Genomic DNA, 14,624 nt, shown 5'->3' with positions numbered 1-14,624 from the left:
CAAACCGAGGCCACATTCAGGGCTCTACAAACTAAAACCAGAGGTCCTGAATCAGCTCCAAAGGCTGCTTTTCTTTCTGCTCTCCCCCCTAAATCTTCCTTTAACGAGCTTTAATGTTGTTATTTGAAGCAATATCATCAACCTCAACCCAAACCCAGCGTTTTTAACCAACGTGAACACAGAGTCAAACAAAGCTCTGTGGTCTTCACGTGGGTTTGTCATCTCCATTAAACAGGATCACGTGAGCTTCCGCTCATCATGTCCCAAGAGATGCAAACACAAATCGGCTGTTTCAAGAGCTGTCTCACGTCATTCTAGAGCAGAAGTTGTCGTCATTCTTTCTTCTTTAAAAGGGGTCGTTCGACATTTTGGGAAATTTTCAGATTGATATCAGTTTCACGTCTGTGTGTTAACTTTGGACCGAGCCAAGCTAGCTGTTTCCCTCTGCTCGCAGTCTTTATGCTAAGCTAAGCTAAGCAAACCGTGCCCTGACTCCAGCTCTGTGCTTAAAACGCAGACATGAGATCTCTGTCCATCTTCTCAGCCTGGTCTCAGAGAAAAGGTGAATAAACATGTTTTACAAAATGTTGAACTATTCCTTTAGGACACTTACGCTAGTGAGTTGACTGCCGTTTAAAAATATTCTCACTGTCCTGGCAGATTGTTTTCATCTGTTTAAAGAAAACAAGACTTTCGTGGCTCAGCAACAGACAACAGGTGCTTGAATTATTGATGTTTAGATACTGATCAATATCTTTTTAAAAAAAACTGACATTACCAGGCTCAGATCTTAGTTTTGTATTATTGGCATTTAATTACTTAACAAAGAAAGTAATGACTATTTTCTGCCCTCCTCTGTTTCGCTGACTGAGGTGAATAAACGTATGCACGAGGATTTCTTCTCCAACTGAAACTTCACTCTTATTATTATTAGATTTTTGTGAAGCTTTCAACAACCAAAAGGTTTCATTTCTCTCGTGTGACAGACGGACAACTTTTGCTCCGCGCTGTATTTTTAAGTTAAGTAAAAAGAAACAGAACAGAGGGTTCAATTTATCCGGAGAATGACTCGTTTCCGAGTTTTCGAGCGACTCAGTATTTCAGTGTGTAATGTTACTGTTTAAGTGCCAGTTTGATGTAGTGTGATTTTGGAAAAAAAGCAAAACGAAGAATAATTAAAACACGGATAAAAGTAGCAAACAAATGAATCCTTATTTCAAAACATTTATTTCTAGTGGCTCCATGAAAACCTGTACATTTTGAACTAATGTTTCTCTGTCAGATGTTCTAACTGTTTCTTCGTTTCGGTTCAGTCTCTCTCGGGGCGACGGTATCACAAAAACAAACAAACAAAAAAAGAGTCTGAACTCTTGTCCCTGTGTGTCCCGCTGGGACTCATGAGACACAGTCAGTCACCCAGACCTCGGACGGAAACGTCTCCCCCGCTGTCGTCCTCGCCAGTCCAGGAGGGTTTTAGGAAGTCTCGAACATCTTCTTCCTGTCGGCTTTGTCCTCGATGTTTTTACGCCAGTCGCCGACCGCCTCTGTTGGCTGGAGAGACGACGACACAAAGACTCATTCACACGCAAACTCAAGTCTGAGACAAGACCTTCATGTGACATAAGAACTTTTTCTTACCACCACTACCACCAGTGCTACAAAAATGGACCCTTTTCTATTAAACAATGACCTTTTTCTGGGTTTGTTTTGTGGTTTTTCTTCCAGCCAGGCAGCCGTTGGTTTCCATTCATCTCACTTAGGTATAAAAATCAAGTTAGACTAGTCCCTAAACTCTCATTCACTTCAGACAAGTTTTAAAAAAAACTGCCAGTGCAGTAAAAGTATTTCATCTTGCTCTGAATATTTAGTCAAGCTTCGTTTCTCTTGATTCCACTACAGCAACCTGCCTTTTTCTTTATTATTTCAACACAGAGTCTCTTAAAACAAGTCGGTTCCTGCTGAAAACAGGCAGAAGTATTGTTAATGCACCGGCAGAGTTTAGAAGATACGGTCTTTAGGACTCGTTTATTATGAATTTGCCCCCTTGTAGTTACATGTTTTACATTACTAGTGATGGTTTGGATAATTATATGCCTTTGGTTCGTACAGGTGCTCGAGTTAACTTCTGACATCTAAAGATCAATAGTTAATAGATGATTACAAGCTGTGACTTGGAATCAAATCAAGTCGTTGTAGTCGATGCAGACCGCACGTCCAGCTGCAGCACCGCATAGTGATTACAAAACTTTGGCCACGGTGAAAGCAGGCAGGATGTTGGCAGTGACGGATCTTTTTTTCTGCAGCAAGTTTCACGTCTCCTCTACGTGTTTGTCAGAGTGCAGCCAAACGACATCAGGGCTTTGGTTGCAACAGTTAGCGTTTACGGATTTACCGGAAATGGGCCGGAAATGTGCAACGGCGCCGCTGTGGTCCTTTAACGTGTACAGTAACGTTTACTCCGCGGGGGAAGAAACAGAAAGGCGTTTCCTCAGCGGGACAGATTAGGAGGAGAAATGTACGGAAGCCAATTTTAGGCCAGAAAAAAAGAAGTGAAAAAATAAAACCAAGAGACAATTTGTACCGGCTGACTACCTCATACTAAATCAGAGTTATTGCCGTCATGGCCCTAAAGCTGTGGCTGAACTCAGTATCATCTCTAAAAACTCTTCTGAAAAGGCAATTCATCCTGACTGGACTTTTTAAATTACATTTCCTGAATCATTTCCTTCTTTATTCAGCTCATTTCTTGTGAAACGTCAGTTGGGTTGTTTGTGGACTCGTTCCTCACCTCCTCTTTGACCTCCTTCTTGACCTGCTTCAGGTTGGCCCTCAGGTCCATGGTCACCTTGTGCTTCCCCCCCAGCAGAGCCTGCAGCATGGCGTCAGCAGACATGCGGACCTTCTTCAGGGCAGGTTTCTTCACTCCGGCCAGCTCCACCACCTTCAGCTTCAGCTCCTCGATCTGGAGGCAGAGAAACGTCATGGCGTATTAGTTTACTCATGAGAAAGCGCCCGGTCGAGAACATGCGGTACCTCAGAGAGAGAAATGAATGACGATTTCTTTCATTTTTTTGAAAAGGACGAAAGCGTTTAATGTCTCTAAACATTTGTGCTGGTTCTCGTGGATTGCAGGGGTACGAGCAGAGGTGTAGCGCGCACCACCAAGGTCAAGTTGTGGCTCGTTTCCAAGGTTACGTAACCGCTGTGCCTGCGGTGGCAGGTTGACCTACATTAGTCCACTATAACTGACCACGCGAATGTTAGACCGACTTTATGAACAGTTCCTTCATGTTGACGCGGCACTCAGCTAAAGCTAAGCAGCGCTAGACGATAGCATGGATCTAGCGGGCTGAGATTAGCACGGCAATAAGCAACATAGGTAGTTTGTCCTTTGAATTATTTGGTTGACTTAATTGTTATTTATTGTATTTATTGTCGCATTTGAAGGTAGAGTTGCAGTGCAGGCAGAGGTCAGGCTCATCTGACGGGCTAAGCTCTCATTTCCTGCAGCCGCTGTGGACGCAGCACAGGCTGTCCAGGTTTAACAGGCCGGCCCTGTAACTTTTCTCTGCAAATGCATCACAAACAAAGCAACCGTCAGAAGCGTGAATGATGAATGAAGGGATGTTTTCGCTGCCTTTCGTCTTTACTCGCTATTTTTTTCTTGCACATCCCTCAGCACATGAGTTGAAGTTGTGAATCAGTCAATAGCTTATATGTCAGTTAGATAGCTTTGACCCTTCCAACTGTTTTTCTGGTCAATCTTTTACATGACGTATGCTTTGGTGATGACGGGATCTTCAATATAAAAGAAAAATGTTTATGAAGATTATGCGAACTGTGAATATATAATTTATAATATATCATATATCATATATGATATATACAAAATGTTCGACCCAATCTGAAACAAAGTTTAGGAAAATCCACCATGAACCGATGTGCAGACCCAATCCAAAAGGGACCCAAAGACCAGGTCTGATAAAGACCCGCAGATAATCACACTCAGTCCCACATGGATAATCCACCAATTAACGAGCAGCTTGGAAGAAGACCAACAATACACGTCTCCACTCTCCCACTGCCTCAACGGTTATGATGTTTGTGCTCAGTTTTACAAATACAGACTTGAATCTGTTTTGTTTTTTTCTACCCACCAGCTCTTCAGTGAGCATCTGGAGTCCAGCTCCCAACTTTCTACAGTTTCATAGTTATGACCAGAGATGGCGCTTGGCTGAAGGTGGAGGTCCCAGAGAAGCATCACAACAGAAACCTAATGTTTCTTGGCTAAAACATTCAGTCAATTTTTTTGCAATTTTATTTGACTCTTAGTTAATTGTGCACATTTATAATTCAACACTATTGACAATTTTGGACAGAAAACCTTTTGTCCTCCCTGAATAATCATCAAACTGAGAGTCGTACTCTGGCATTTGTTCTTCCCATACCCGATGATCTAAAGTCATGACTCCCCCATAAGTACAACGCCGGCAGATTTTTTTACTCCATCTCAGGTCTCTCACCTCTTTGTCGGCCTTCCGAACTTTGGCCTCGGCGTCGTACCTCACCTCGTCGATCTTGTCGATGGCCTGGTGAAGCTTCTTGCAAATTTCCTGTTGACAAATAAATAAACGTGATAAATACATAACGTGTCAGACTCATGCCTTCAGCTGCTATATGTCATATGCTACTCTATTCCTCCACGTCACTACTTTTCGGAGGGGAATGTTTTTTACTCCACTACCTTTATCTGATGACGATGATACTCTGCTGCTTTCGTGTTAACGCATCAGTAACAATAATCCAATGACATATACGATAAATATCTCAAGACTTCTACCACCACCACTGATGCCGTATGGCCACGGTACAGTCTACAGTGCAGTATTAATACTTGCGGGTCTTGAATTCTGACCCGTGCTCATGTCCTCTCTGCATTTTATTACCCAAGATAAACAAAAAAGATAAATAATAAATGTCATTTATGCATGTTCATTGTTTTCTACAAGAAAAGTGCAATGCAAAAGTTCTCACTTTGCAATATAAATAGACAAACGCACACACACACACACACACAGGTAAAATTGTGACCTGGTTGTGACCTGGTGTTCGTGTGTCAGACTTCATTATTCACAGAACCTCTTCTTGAGTTTTAGCGGTGAGCTGGGATCATCACTGTGCACATCAGGACAAGACCAGGGGGTGAATCTCTAACCTCACTGATTTCAGCTCGTAGCCGGCGCGTTGATCCGCCGGTGCGCAGGAACAGACATCAGGCCTCTGCACAACTTTTCACACCTCCACCGCCGAGAGAAGCTAAGTGGCTCATCTCAGTCATGCACTCACCCCTTTTCAGCTGCTACTACAACCTCTGCTCTGGCTGCTGGAAAGAGCAGCAGTAAGAGGGGAACTCCAACCTTAAGCTTCAAACAGCTGTTAACACTAGAGGAACTTCAGCCGTGTCATTCCCATGACGATCTAAATTCTGCTTCACAGGCTGTTTCACCACAACAGGAAAAAGTCTCAAGAATGAAACTGAATTTTTCACTTTTCCTTCGGCATCAAAAAGTGTCCAATGTGTTGAGTGTTGGTGCAAAGTATAAGCTAACGGCAGCATCGGTGCAAAGGTTGTTGTCTCACCATGAGGGCAGCCTGGTCCCCGCTGAGGTCGGGGGTGGGGCAGTTCTCGGCCATGTAGCCCTCCTTCGCCTCCTCGATCTCCTTGTTCTCCTGCTCGATCCAGTTGGCAGCGATCTGCAGCATCAAACTCTGCAGGGAGAGGAAAGGACGTTAACTTAGAGGTTGACGATGAGGTTCCACTGACACTCAGAGAGGCTGCTCATAAGAAGCGGGTGACGAGGAAAAGGAGGATTGATTCTCACCTTCAGATGATGCCTGCGGCTGGAGGTCATTTTCTTTCCCCTTTGAGACAGAAAGAAGGAAGTTGTTATCAGGACTGACGCAGAGGTTTCATCAAACAATATCGTAGTGGCTTCGATAAGGTTGTCTATTGTTTTCTTAAAGGAATTTTCTGTAAATACACTTATTTGCTTTCTAGAGCTGATGCCACATATTTGTACGTTAAACATAAGGCTACAACCAGCAGCTTGTTAGCTTAGCTTAGCATAAAGACTGGAAACAGGGGGAAACAGTTAGCCTGGCTCCGTCTCAAGGCAACAAAATCCACCTACCAGCACCTGTAAAGCTCACTGGATAACAGCTTCTTATAAATGCAAGTGAACTGACTAAATTTTAAATAAACTCATCATTTTCCAAATAATCAGTACCAAATTAAAGTGTTTTTTTCCCATTGTGGCATGGACAGTGTAATGCTTTATAACCCTCCAAAAACAAACATTACCTTCTAAAATGACCAAAGCTAAAAAGAAAAAGAGGGTTGTGTTTGGATTATACACTTGATTCTGACCCACAAGGTCAAGGTTTTTCCTGTCAGGATAGATTTGTGATCGCACCAGAACACGTGCGGTGAATCCCTGTGTTCTCTCTGATCAGTCATCACTTAGCCTAGAATCAGAGACACCGGATTGTGACACTAGCTGGGATCGACACCGGTTTTTAAACCCAAAACTTCCTTGGAAATTACGAGTCATTTATAGACCCATGAAATAAAAGCTGAGCCTGACAAGCTGAGTCTGACATGTCTTAAAATGTCCCAAATTGGGAGGTTAAAGTCAGATTCAATCTCATTTGCAGGTTAACGAGACCCCCCCAGGGAAAAAGAAGAAGAAGACTGTACTCACTCAGACATTTTGGCTGCTTGTGATCTTCACACCCTGTTCAGAGGACAGAAAAACACTCATCAGTTGAACGTGAGCAGACAGGTTTCTTAAAGCACACTGATTCTGTCCACGGCCGAACTGGACACGTCTTGATGCCCCAACATTATCAATCAGTGACCCTTTGACCTCCGGCGGGAAACTCGACACGCTTTACTATCATGGAAAACCGGCTGCCAGCGATCACGAACCGGCTAATTTTGGACGGGCGGGGTCAGATGCCGGGGCCCTCCAGCCCACCAGTTGCCCCCTCTGAAGACATTGTGCCTGGAATTTAGCTTCTTACGGCGAGCCAAAGGTCTTGAGCACGAGACGCCACCAGCAGAGGGACCGAATGTGGCGCCAAACACGCATTGAGGGCCGTAAACACCAAATCCAACATCCCGCAGGCATGCAAACCACCGGCTGACACCCAGCAACTGTTCACACCACGATCTAAAGAATCAGAAACTATAGATCTATACCATGAAACTCACTTAAAACTTAAACGCAGAAGCTTTGGGGTCGAAAAAATCCTACAAAATGTTCCTATTAAAGAACGGGTATTTTTTTGTAAGCGTTAATATGAACCACAAAGTACAAACTCTTCTTGTCAAGATTCAGACAGTTTTAAATCATCAGTTGGAACATTAACACAAGATCTAGTTTTCATCAGTTCTCCACTGTAGCAGTTTTCCATTTATCCCAGGATGCTCACAAACACTTTGTCAGATCTTCTTAGTTTCCTACTAACAACTCCAGACAAAAACTGAGTCACAACAAAGCGTCCAGCTAAACCCAGAAAGTCAAGAAGAATGATATAATTAAAGAAAATGAAATCCCCAGTCCCAAAGCCTTATCACAAAGAATCACATTAAGTTAATCATAGCAAAAATCTGTGGTATTGCTTTATTTTACAGCTGCATAATTTCCGAATAATATCAAATCGGTTTTAAGGAAAGAACCGTGTCATTTGGTACTATTCATAAAAATACAGTGTTCAATCTCTGCAGTTTCAATTACTGATTTTATATTAGTCAGTGCACAGCAGGTCAGCTGAACATGCAAAACATGAAATTTGTTCGGACGCAAGCAAGCAATTCAACATATAGGAAGGATCGTGTTTCCGATAAATGAAAATGAATATGTGAATGTTTACGTGGGTTTAAATGAAGCTTTTCTTTCAGGGAAATTCCATTTGTGATAGAATTAGCACTTAATTACATTGGTTTTTAGTGTGAAATTGTTTGGAAACCACAGGTCTGTAATTTCATAATCATTTCTGAACATATTCGGAAATTACACGTAACATAATGTGCTGCCAAAACCGTCTGCAGATTTGAGATGCTGGGCTTTAAATGTCAAATATCCCAGCCTCAAAATTTCCCCCACACTTTGCGAGCCGAACGAAACATCCAAAGGCCACGGATTTCATGAGGAGCTGATTTTCTTTAACAGACGAGCCAGACTTTGTCAAAATAAAACAATTAAATGACAAATTAGCCTCAGTTTTACTTCAAGTCCGAACTTCAACCTGCCTGAACGTCCAATAGTTATTTCACCATTCAGCTGATTGTCCTAGAGTGTCCTTCAATGGGTCCAGTAGGTCTCAGCTGCTGTTTAACTGCTCCTTCTCTCTGTCTCTACCACCAGAGCTCTGAACGCAGCCTCAGAGGTCAGAGGTCAACACCTGCAGCACCACCTTTAAAAACCAGTCCAAGACAATTAGAACCACCGCTTCGGTCCCACCTGCTAAGCGGACCCTGTATTGTTTCCTACCTGAGTGAAAGACGCCCGAGCTGCAGGAGAGACTCTCACCTACTGAACGTGACGAGGAAGACGGAGAAGAAGGGGGGGGGGAGTCACCGCCAAGTCCCAAACAGTAAAGATTAAACAGGGTATATAGGGTGTGAAGTGCTCACTCAGCACAAAAGTCAGCCCTCTTTATGGTAGCAGAGCCACTTCAGACCAATGGGCCGGCAGGCTCCAGAAATACCCCCCAACTCTCCGAGGAACCTCGTAAATTTCTGCTGCGGGAAGTCGCCTCCCAGGACTGGATGCTGGACGGACGCTATCGGGTTCCCTCCCTCAGAGACAAGCGAGGGGATGAAGCAATTGTTACACAACAGTCACTGCAGAGCGGGAGTGACATGGTTAATGCTCCCAGATTCAGTTTCCTTCACAGCGGCGGCGTAGCCGGGCCGCAGTGAGAACAGTGTGCGAATGTTAGCCACACCCGCGGGATGTCAGTTGAGACAAAGCTCAACTCAAAGTTACTGCTGAGTGAAGGGTTGAGCAGCCCGAGTCAAACAAGTGTTACGGCCCTTTTGATTTCGGACAGAGTGGTATCAGCTTTATCAGCGCCAGTCAGACTGATCAAGCCTCACGTTAACTTCAGGTGAGCTGTATCTTTCAAATACATGTCTGCACGGACGGAGGACTGTGGATTTCATCCCCCCATCACTTCAAGTGGAAGCGTGTTAGGAGAAAAAAATATATATATATTTCAGTGTATCAGCGTAAATCAGCTGTTGATTCAGTTATTTCATTTCAGCGGACTGACTTGATCCTGTCACCAAGATGGCCGCGCATTCAAACCGTCGGTCACGCTGCCGCATCCTTCTTTCACTACGGGGTCGACAAAACCAAACTAACACCGTGTAAAAGATGAGTTAGTGTAACGGACAGACTGAAAAGGAATTCGCGTATCTTCATTCGTTCCATTTGAATCACTGAACAAAGTGGGGATGTGGATGGCGATTCAGAGGGATAAATACAAGGCACATGACCTTAATCAATAAATACACCGACTATTAAGAAGATCTGTTTATATTCCATCAGGTCTTCAAGCTCAATCAATGGGTTTTTGTTTTTTTTCAACATTTGTAAATTTATCTCAGAACTGTCATCAAGTTGTTGTTTTTTTTACCTTTGACCCCTTAAATTCTGAATTCCCCACATGCAAGTCCACCAGAAGTGTGAAGAGATCTAAGCGTTTTCAACGACACCAGATATGTCAGGCTGAATTTAGAGGGGACGCGTCTAAAATGATTTCACTGCTTACTTTCACACGGGACACTCAAGACACAGCATGGATTTTCAACACAAAAGTCAGTATTGGGAGGTTAAGGAAAATTTCAGGCAATGATAAATCAAAAGTGAGAAAAAAGTGCAAAGAGGAAATCGTCACTCACCGTTTGCGGAACTTCGTGTTGCTGCTGCTTTGTTTGCGACCATCACCAAATACGATGAAGAGGTGGGCGAAAGAAGTGTGATTTGGCGGGAATGTTTGGCAGGGAGCTACGTTTCATGACTGAAACCAGGGAGAGGTAATGTGCAGGAAGAAAAACCATCCAGAAAGAGAAAAGAGGGAGAGCAAGGCTCCCCGCTGACATCTGGTGGCTCAACATGAGCACACCAGCCCGCTAACTAAAAGATTAATATACTGCACATGAAGAGGGTTTGTTCCCCATTTTGTTGCTTTGCCAAAAAAAAAAAAAGTTAAGTTAAATTTCAAGCGACTCCTGGTTTGGGATTAGTCTCTATTTCTATGTCAGACTTTTCGTCTAAGGGAAGAAATTTTAGGTTCAGATCAGAGAATTAGTGAGAGAATAAAAGTGACCGAGTTAATGAAACAAAACCAAGATACTCCCGACTAAAAAAACAACCCTTTCACCTCTAAACCTTCAAACATCGTCTGTAAAAAAAACTGCAGAATCACAGCATTGCCTTATTCCAAAAAAAAAGACATTTAATGGCACGAGTTTTTCCAATTCCATGAAAAAGGTCAGATGTAACAGTGGGAGGAGATGTGGCAGCCCAGAGGCTGTAAAAGGAAAGTTGAATATGAAAGTCTTTAGGAAGTCTCGAACATCTTCTTCCTGTCAGCTTTGTCCTCGACGTTCTTACGCCAGTCGCCGACCGCCTCCACAGCCTGACGGAGGAACAGGTTATGTGAAATGACGCAGGTGACGTATCCACCCCCATGGTAACGACTGAAATAAAGACGGAACGACGTCTCACCTCCTCTTTGACCTCCTTCTTGACCTGCTTCAGGTTGGCCCTCAGGTCCATGGTCACCTTGTGCTTCCCCCCCAGCAGAGCCTGCAGCATGGCGTCAGCAGACATGCGGACCTTCTTCAGGGCGGGCTTCTTCACTCCAGCCAGCTCCACCACCTTCAGCTTCAGCTCCTCGATCTGGACACACAAACGGAGGCTCAGAGAGCAAACCCAGCTGACACAGAAACTCACACAGTAAACCCAGAGGTGATGATGCCAAAGACCAGCCAAGAGCAGATGGACAGTTTGGTTTCCTGTGTCGCTTTGAACTGTAACCGCCTTCACACGCCTCTGCTCCGTTTACGTAAACGGGCAACAAGCCCACGAAGTCCTTGTGAAGGTACTCACGAAGCTCAATCCTTGGATAGCGAGACAGACGTTGACCATCATCATCCCATCAATCACTCCTAAGTCAGGCAGACACTGTACCTTGATCATCAGTCTTGTACGTTGTGTTACCTCACAGCAGGTGTTTTCATGGGCCACCTCTGCGCGGCCAGGACCTGCGACTCTTATCGTCACACTGAATGGATCGACTGACCGGCCGCAACGTGGTGCCCACACTGAACCTAGGCACAGATCCCCCGGTCGGTGTTGTCCATCTAATTCCAGTGAGGTTTATCCAACCAAGATAACCACGTCCACGGCAATGTTGACAGAAAGATGCACAACCCGTTTGGTCATTGAGTGTGAGGACTTGTTCACTGTCGCTTACCGTTAAAGAGAAAACTTGCCAGGGTTTAAACCCGATCATGGACGAAAAGGTCATTTTGTTCTTACAATAAACAGAAAAAACGATTACCGCACCATTACGTGGCAAGAAAGCCAGTAATTATGTTCCATTTCAAATGTAGCTACAGCAATGAATCTCCTGGAAGAAGTGGGAACAGTTCAAAGCTCATATACAGTAGAGCTCCTCTGCCGCCGACAACAACCCATCCGATCTGCTCCTCCTCTGGAGAGTCACCGTCGGACTACACGTAACTCAAATTATCGTCATGGGAAAGTAAAGCGCAGAATGGCCTCATAAGTCAATTGGACTCACTCAGACTCTCCGGCGTGCAAGAGAGACTCAACCGTGAGGACAAACCTTGGGCCAGGCCAGGCCAGGCCAGGCAAGTTTCTTTCTATGGCACCATTCAGACACAAGGCAATTCAAAGCGCTTTAAAGAGGCATAGAAAATCATAAGAAACATCAGTCAAACACTATTCAGATTAAAGCATCTATAACAGAGAGACGTCTCTACCTCCTTGTCTGTCTTCGCCACTTTGGCCTCGGCGTCATATCTGTCCTCATCGATCTTGTCGAGGGCCTGATACAGCTTTTTGCAGATTTCCTGTAGATTTGAAAAGAAAAAAAGTAGTTTTTTTTCCTCCCCCCAGACAAACCTCAGGGGGTTCCTCCTCTCTTTAGGGCGGGGAGTGAAGTTCAATCCATGTGTGTGTTAAAGGGTTTTACCATCAGAGCCGCCTGGTCTCCGCTCAGGTCGGGGTCGGCGCATTTCTCCGCCATGTAAGCTTCTTTGGCGGCTGCCAAATCGTTGGCCTCCTGCTCCAGCCAGCTAGCAGCGATCTGCAGCATCAGACTCTGCAGGATGGGGACGCAGAGACTCTGAAGCGATCACGTTTAGCATTCGGCTTTTATCGTTTTTCTTAAAGCTGCGATAATTTTTTTTTTTTTTCTCCTGGCCATTAGGGGGCAGGAGACCTCTACAACAAGCACGCAGACACACGGAATAAAGCTGCTATCGCTAACTGATCATCTCAGCGGAGTTGTGTTCGTTTCCGCCTGATCAGCCTGAATCTGACTGATCTCCCTGCGGGTAATTGAGAAATTCTGCTCAGCGTTACCTTGAGATGATGCCTGCGGCTCGATGTCATCTTCTTTCCCCTTGAATGGATGAAAACATCATATTAATGATAACACTGAGGGATTCTCGCAGAAATTCTCCTCAACGTGTTGGATGTTATTCAATCAATTTGGTCAAAGGTTCAAATTAGTGCAGCAACTAATGGTTATTTTCATCACCGGTCAATATGCAGATTATTTTTTATTATGATTCATTCTTTGGTCTATAAAATGTCAAAAAATAGTAAAATAGTAAGAGTAGTAATAAAGGCCAATCACAACTTTGCCGGATCCAAGTTGACCTGTTTTGTTGGATCAAAAGTCCACAACCCAAAGGTTTTCAGTTTACCATCAAATATGAGACAGAGAAGCAGTGAATCCTGCCATTGGAGAAGCTGGACCCAGAGAATATGAAGCATTTTCCCCAAATTTATGCTTGAAAAACAACTGAAACAAAACAGCTGCGGATTATTTTTCTGTCGATCGACTAATCGAACAATCAGCTAATTGTTTCAGCCTTAATTCAAATGATAATTGGCTGTTAAACGGTTTCCTCTCTTTACCAAATCCAGATTGTGAAAGTTTCTGCTTGGAAACAATAACGCTTTATTCTCTTTATAACAATTTCCTTTTTTTTTACTCCGTAGGTAGTTTTAAAAAACGGACAATTTTTCAAACCGAATAAACTCATACTTACTCAGACATCTTGGCTTCTTTTTGGTTTCAGACTCTGTCAGTAATCAGGAGAAACAAAAAGACAATTAGGAGAAAGCTGCGAGACGCTTGGGGCTGAATATCAGATGTTTTTCTGTCATTTACTTTGGTGACTGTAAACACTTGTTTTCACGGTCACCAAACTTCTCAAATGCATCGCTGTTTACTGCCTTAACTTAAAAAAGGTGTCGGAGACCTTGCCTGAATAAAACACGGCATTAAATGAGCAAAAATGACAACAAGATTCGGAATGACCCGCAGCTACATGCTATGAAACCTTCATTATCTAATAAAAATTCAACCACGTTAATTGAAAAACGAACTTTCATTCAAGTGATTGAGTCAGTTTTAAACTGAACGTCAACGTCAGCCTGCATCAGGATGAGACCTTTGACCTTTGACCCCTCGGTTACAAAACTGACCTTTTGATTGACAGGAGGAAAACTGCACCAGTTTTGTTTTTAGCTCCATTTCAGCACAATTTCACATCAGCACTTTCATATTTCTATTGACTCGAGATGATTGGCTGATAAATTGATTAGTCGTTTCTGGTAACTGATTGATCCTTTTGGTTATTTGTCAAATAACAATACCTTGCGCTAATGTACAGTGTATTATAGTATATTATATTACCACCATTTTACAGTGTATATCCATCTCTCTATCAAGTTGCATTTGACTAGTTACCCATTTGTAGAATATCACTGTATTTTTCAAAGCATCTTTTGTAAATCTGAATTTCAAATTGATCGTTTTTATCGTACCCAATTCTCCATTTTCCTCTCAGTGTTTTCTTGTTACACCTGAATGTTTCATATATAATCTGCATCATCTTTTACTTGATCCATGTTTGTCAACCTGTGGTCTGAGGGCCACTGGGGGCCCGTCAGCAGGTTCCAGGGGACTCGTGTGTCTTTGGTCATTTCTCTGCTGTAAAAATAGAAACTTTAGGATTCAGGATCCACGAATCCTGAGCCAATCAGGTCACCGCTAATCCTGGCTCAGGGTCAAAGGTCAGAGATGACATTCATGATGAGCCCTTCATGAGCAGTAACATTGAAAGTACGTTTACTCATCTGACAGGAGAGCAAGGGCAAGTAAGAGTAAGTGCCAATATTCAGGTATGTAATGATCAACATAAAATTAATTCCAGCATTTTAAAACCAGACTCCATCAATATTTGGACTATTTTTATCTCAGACGACTCAGCTCTGGATAACAGCCGA

General features: G+C 43.5%; 2 protein-coding genes across 2 annotated transcripts; both read right to left on the bottom strand.

Annotated features, from left to right (window-relative positions):
- Positions 1-1,473: 1,473 nt before the first annotated feature.
- LOC120792923 (troponin I, fast skeletal muscle-like) lies at positions 1,474-6,517 on the bottom strand. The gene is made up of 6 exons (XM_040132321.1): positions 6,474-6,517; positions 5,883-5,922; positions 5,641-5,769; positions 4,524-4,613; positions 2,789-2,962; positions 1,474-1,551 (listed from the first exon to the last, which is right to left on the bottom strand). The coding sequence occupies exons 1-6, from the start codon at positions 6,515-6,517 to the stop codon at positions 1,474-1,476; spliced, it is 555 nt and encodes a 184-aa protein (XP_039988255.1).
- A 4,115-nt stretch (positions 6,518-10,632) lies between these two features.
- LOC120792921 (troponin I, fast skeletal muscle-like) lies at positions 10,633-13,389 on the bottom strand. Its single transcript, XM_040132319.1, has 6 exons — positions 13,382-13,389; positions 12,687-12,726; positions 12,295-12,423; positions 12,083-12,172; positions 10,800-10,973; positions 10,633-10,710 (listed from the first exon to the last, which is right to left on the bottom strand). Exons 1-6 carry the CDS (start codon positions 13,387-13,389, stop codon positions 10,633-10,635), a joined length of 519 nt encoding a protein of 172 aa, XP_039988253.1.
- Positions 13,390-14,624: the final 1,235 nt, after the last annotated feature.

This window comes from Xiphias gladius, chromosome 8 (assembly GCF_016859285.1).
Source record: "Xiphias gladius isolate SHS-SW01 ecotype Sanya breed wild chromosome 8, ASM1685928v1, whole genome shotgun sequence".
Classification (NCBI taxonomy): domain Eukaryota; kingdom Metazoa; phylum Chordata; class Actinopteri; order Istiophoriformes; family Xiphiidae; genus Xiphias; species Xiphias gladius.
The sequence above is the reverse complement of the archived record's forward strand: the minus strand, read 5'-3'. Positions and strand labels throughout refer to the sequence as shown.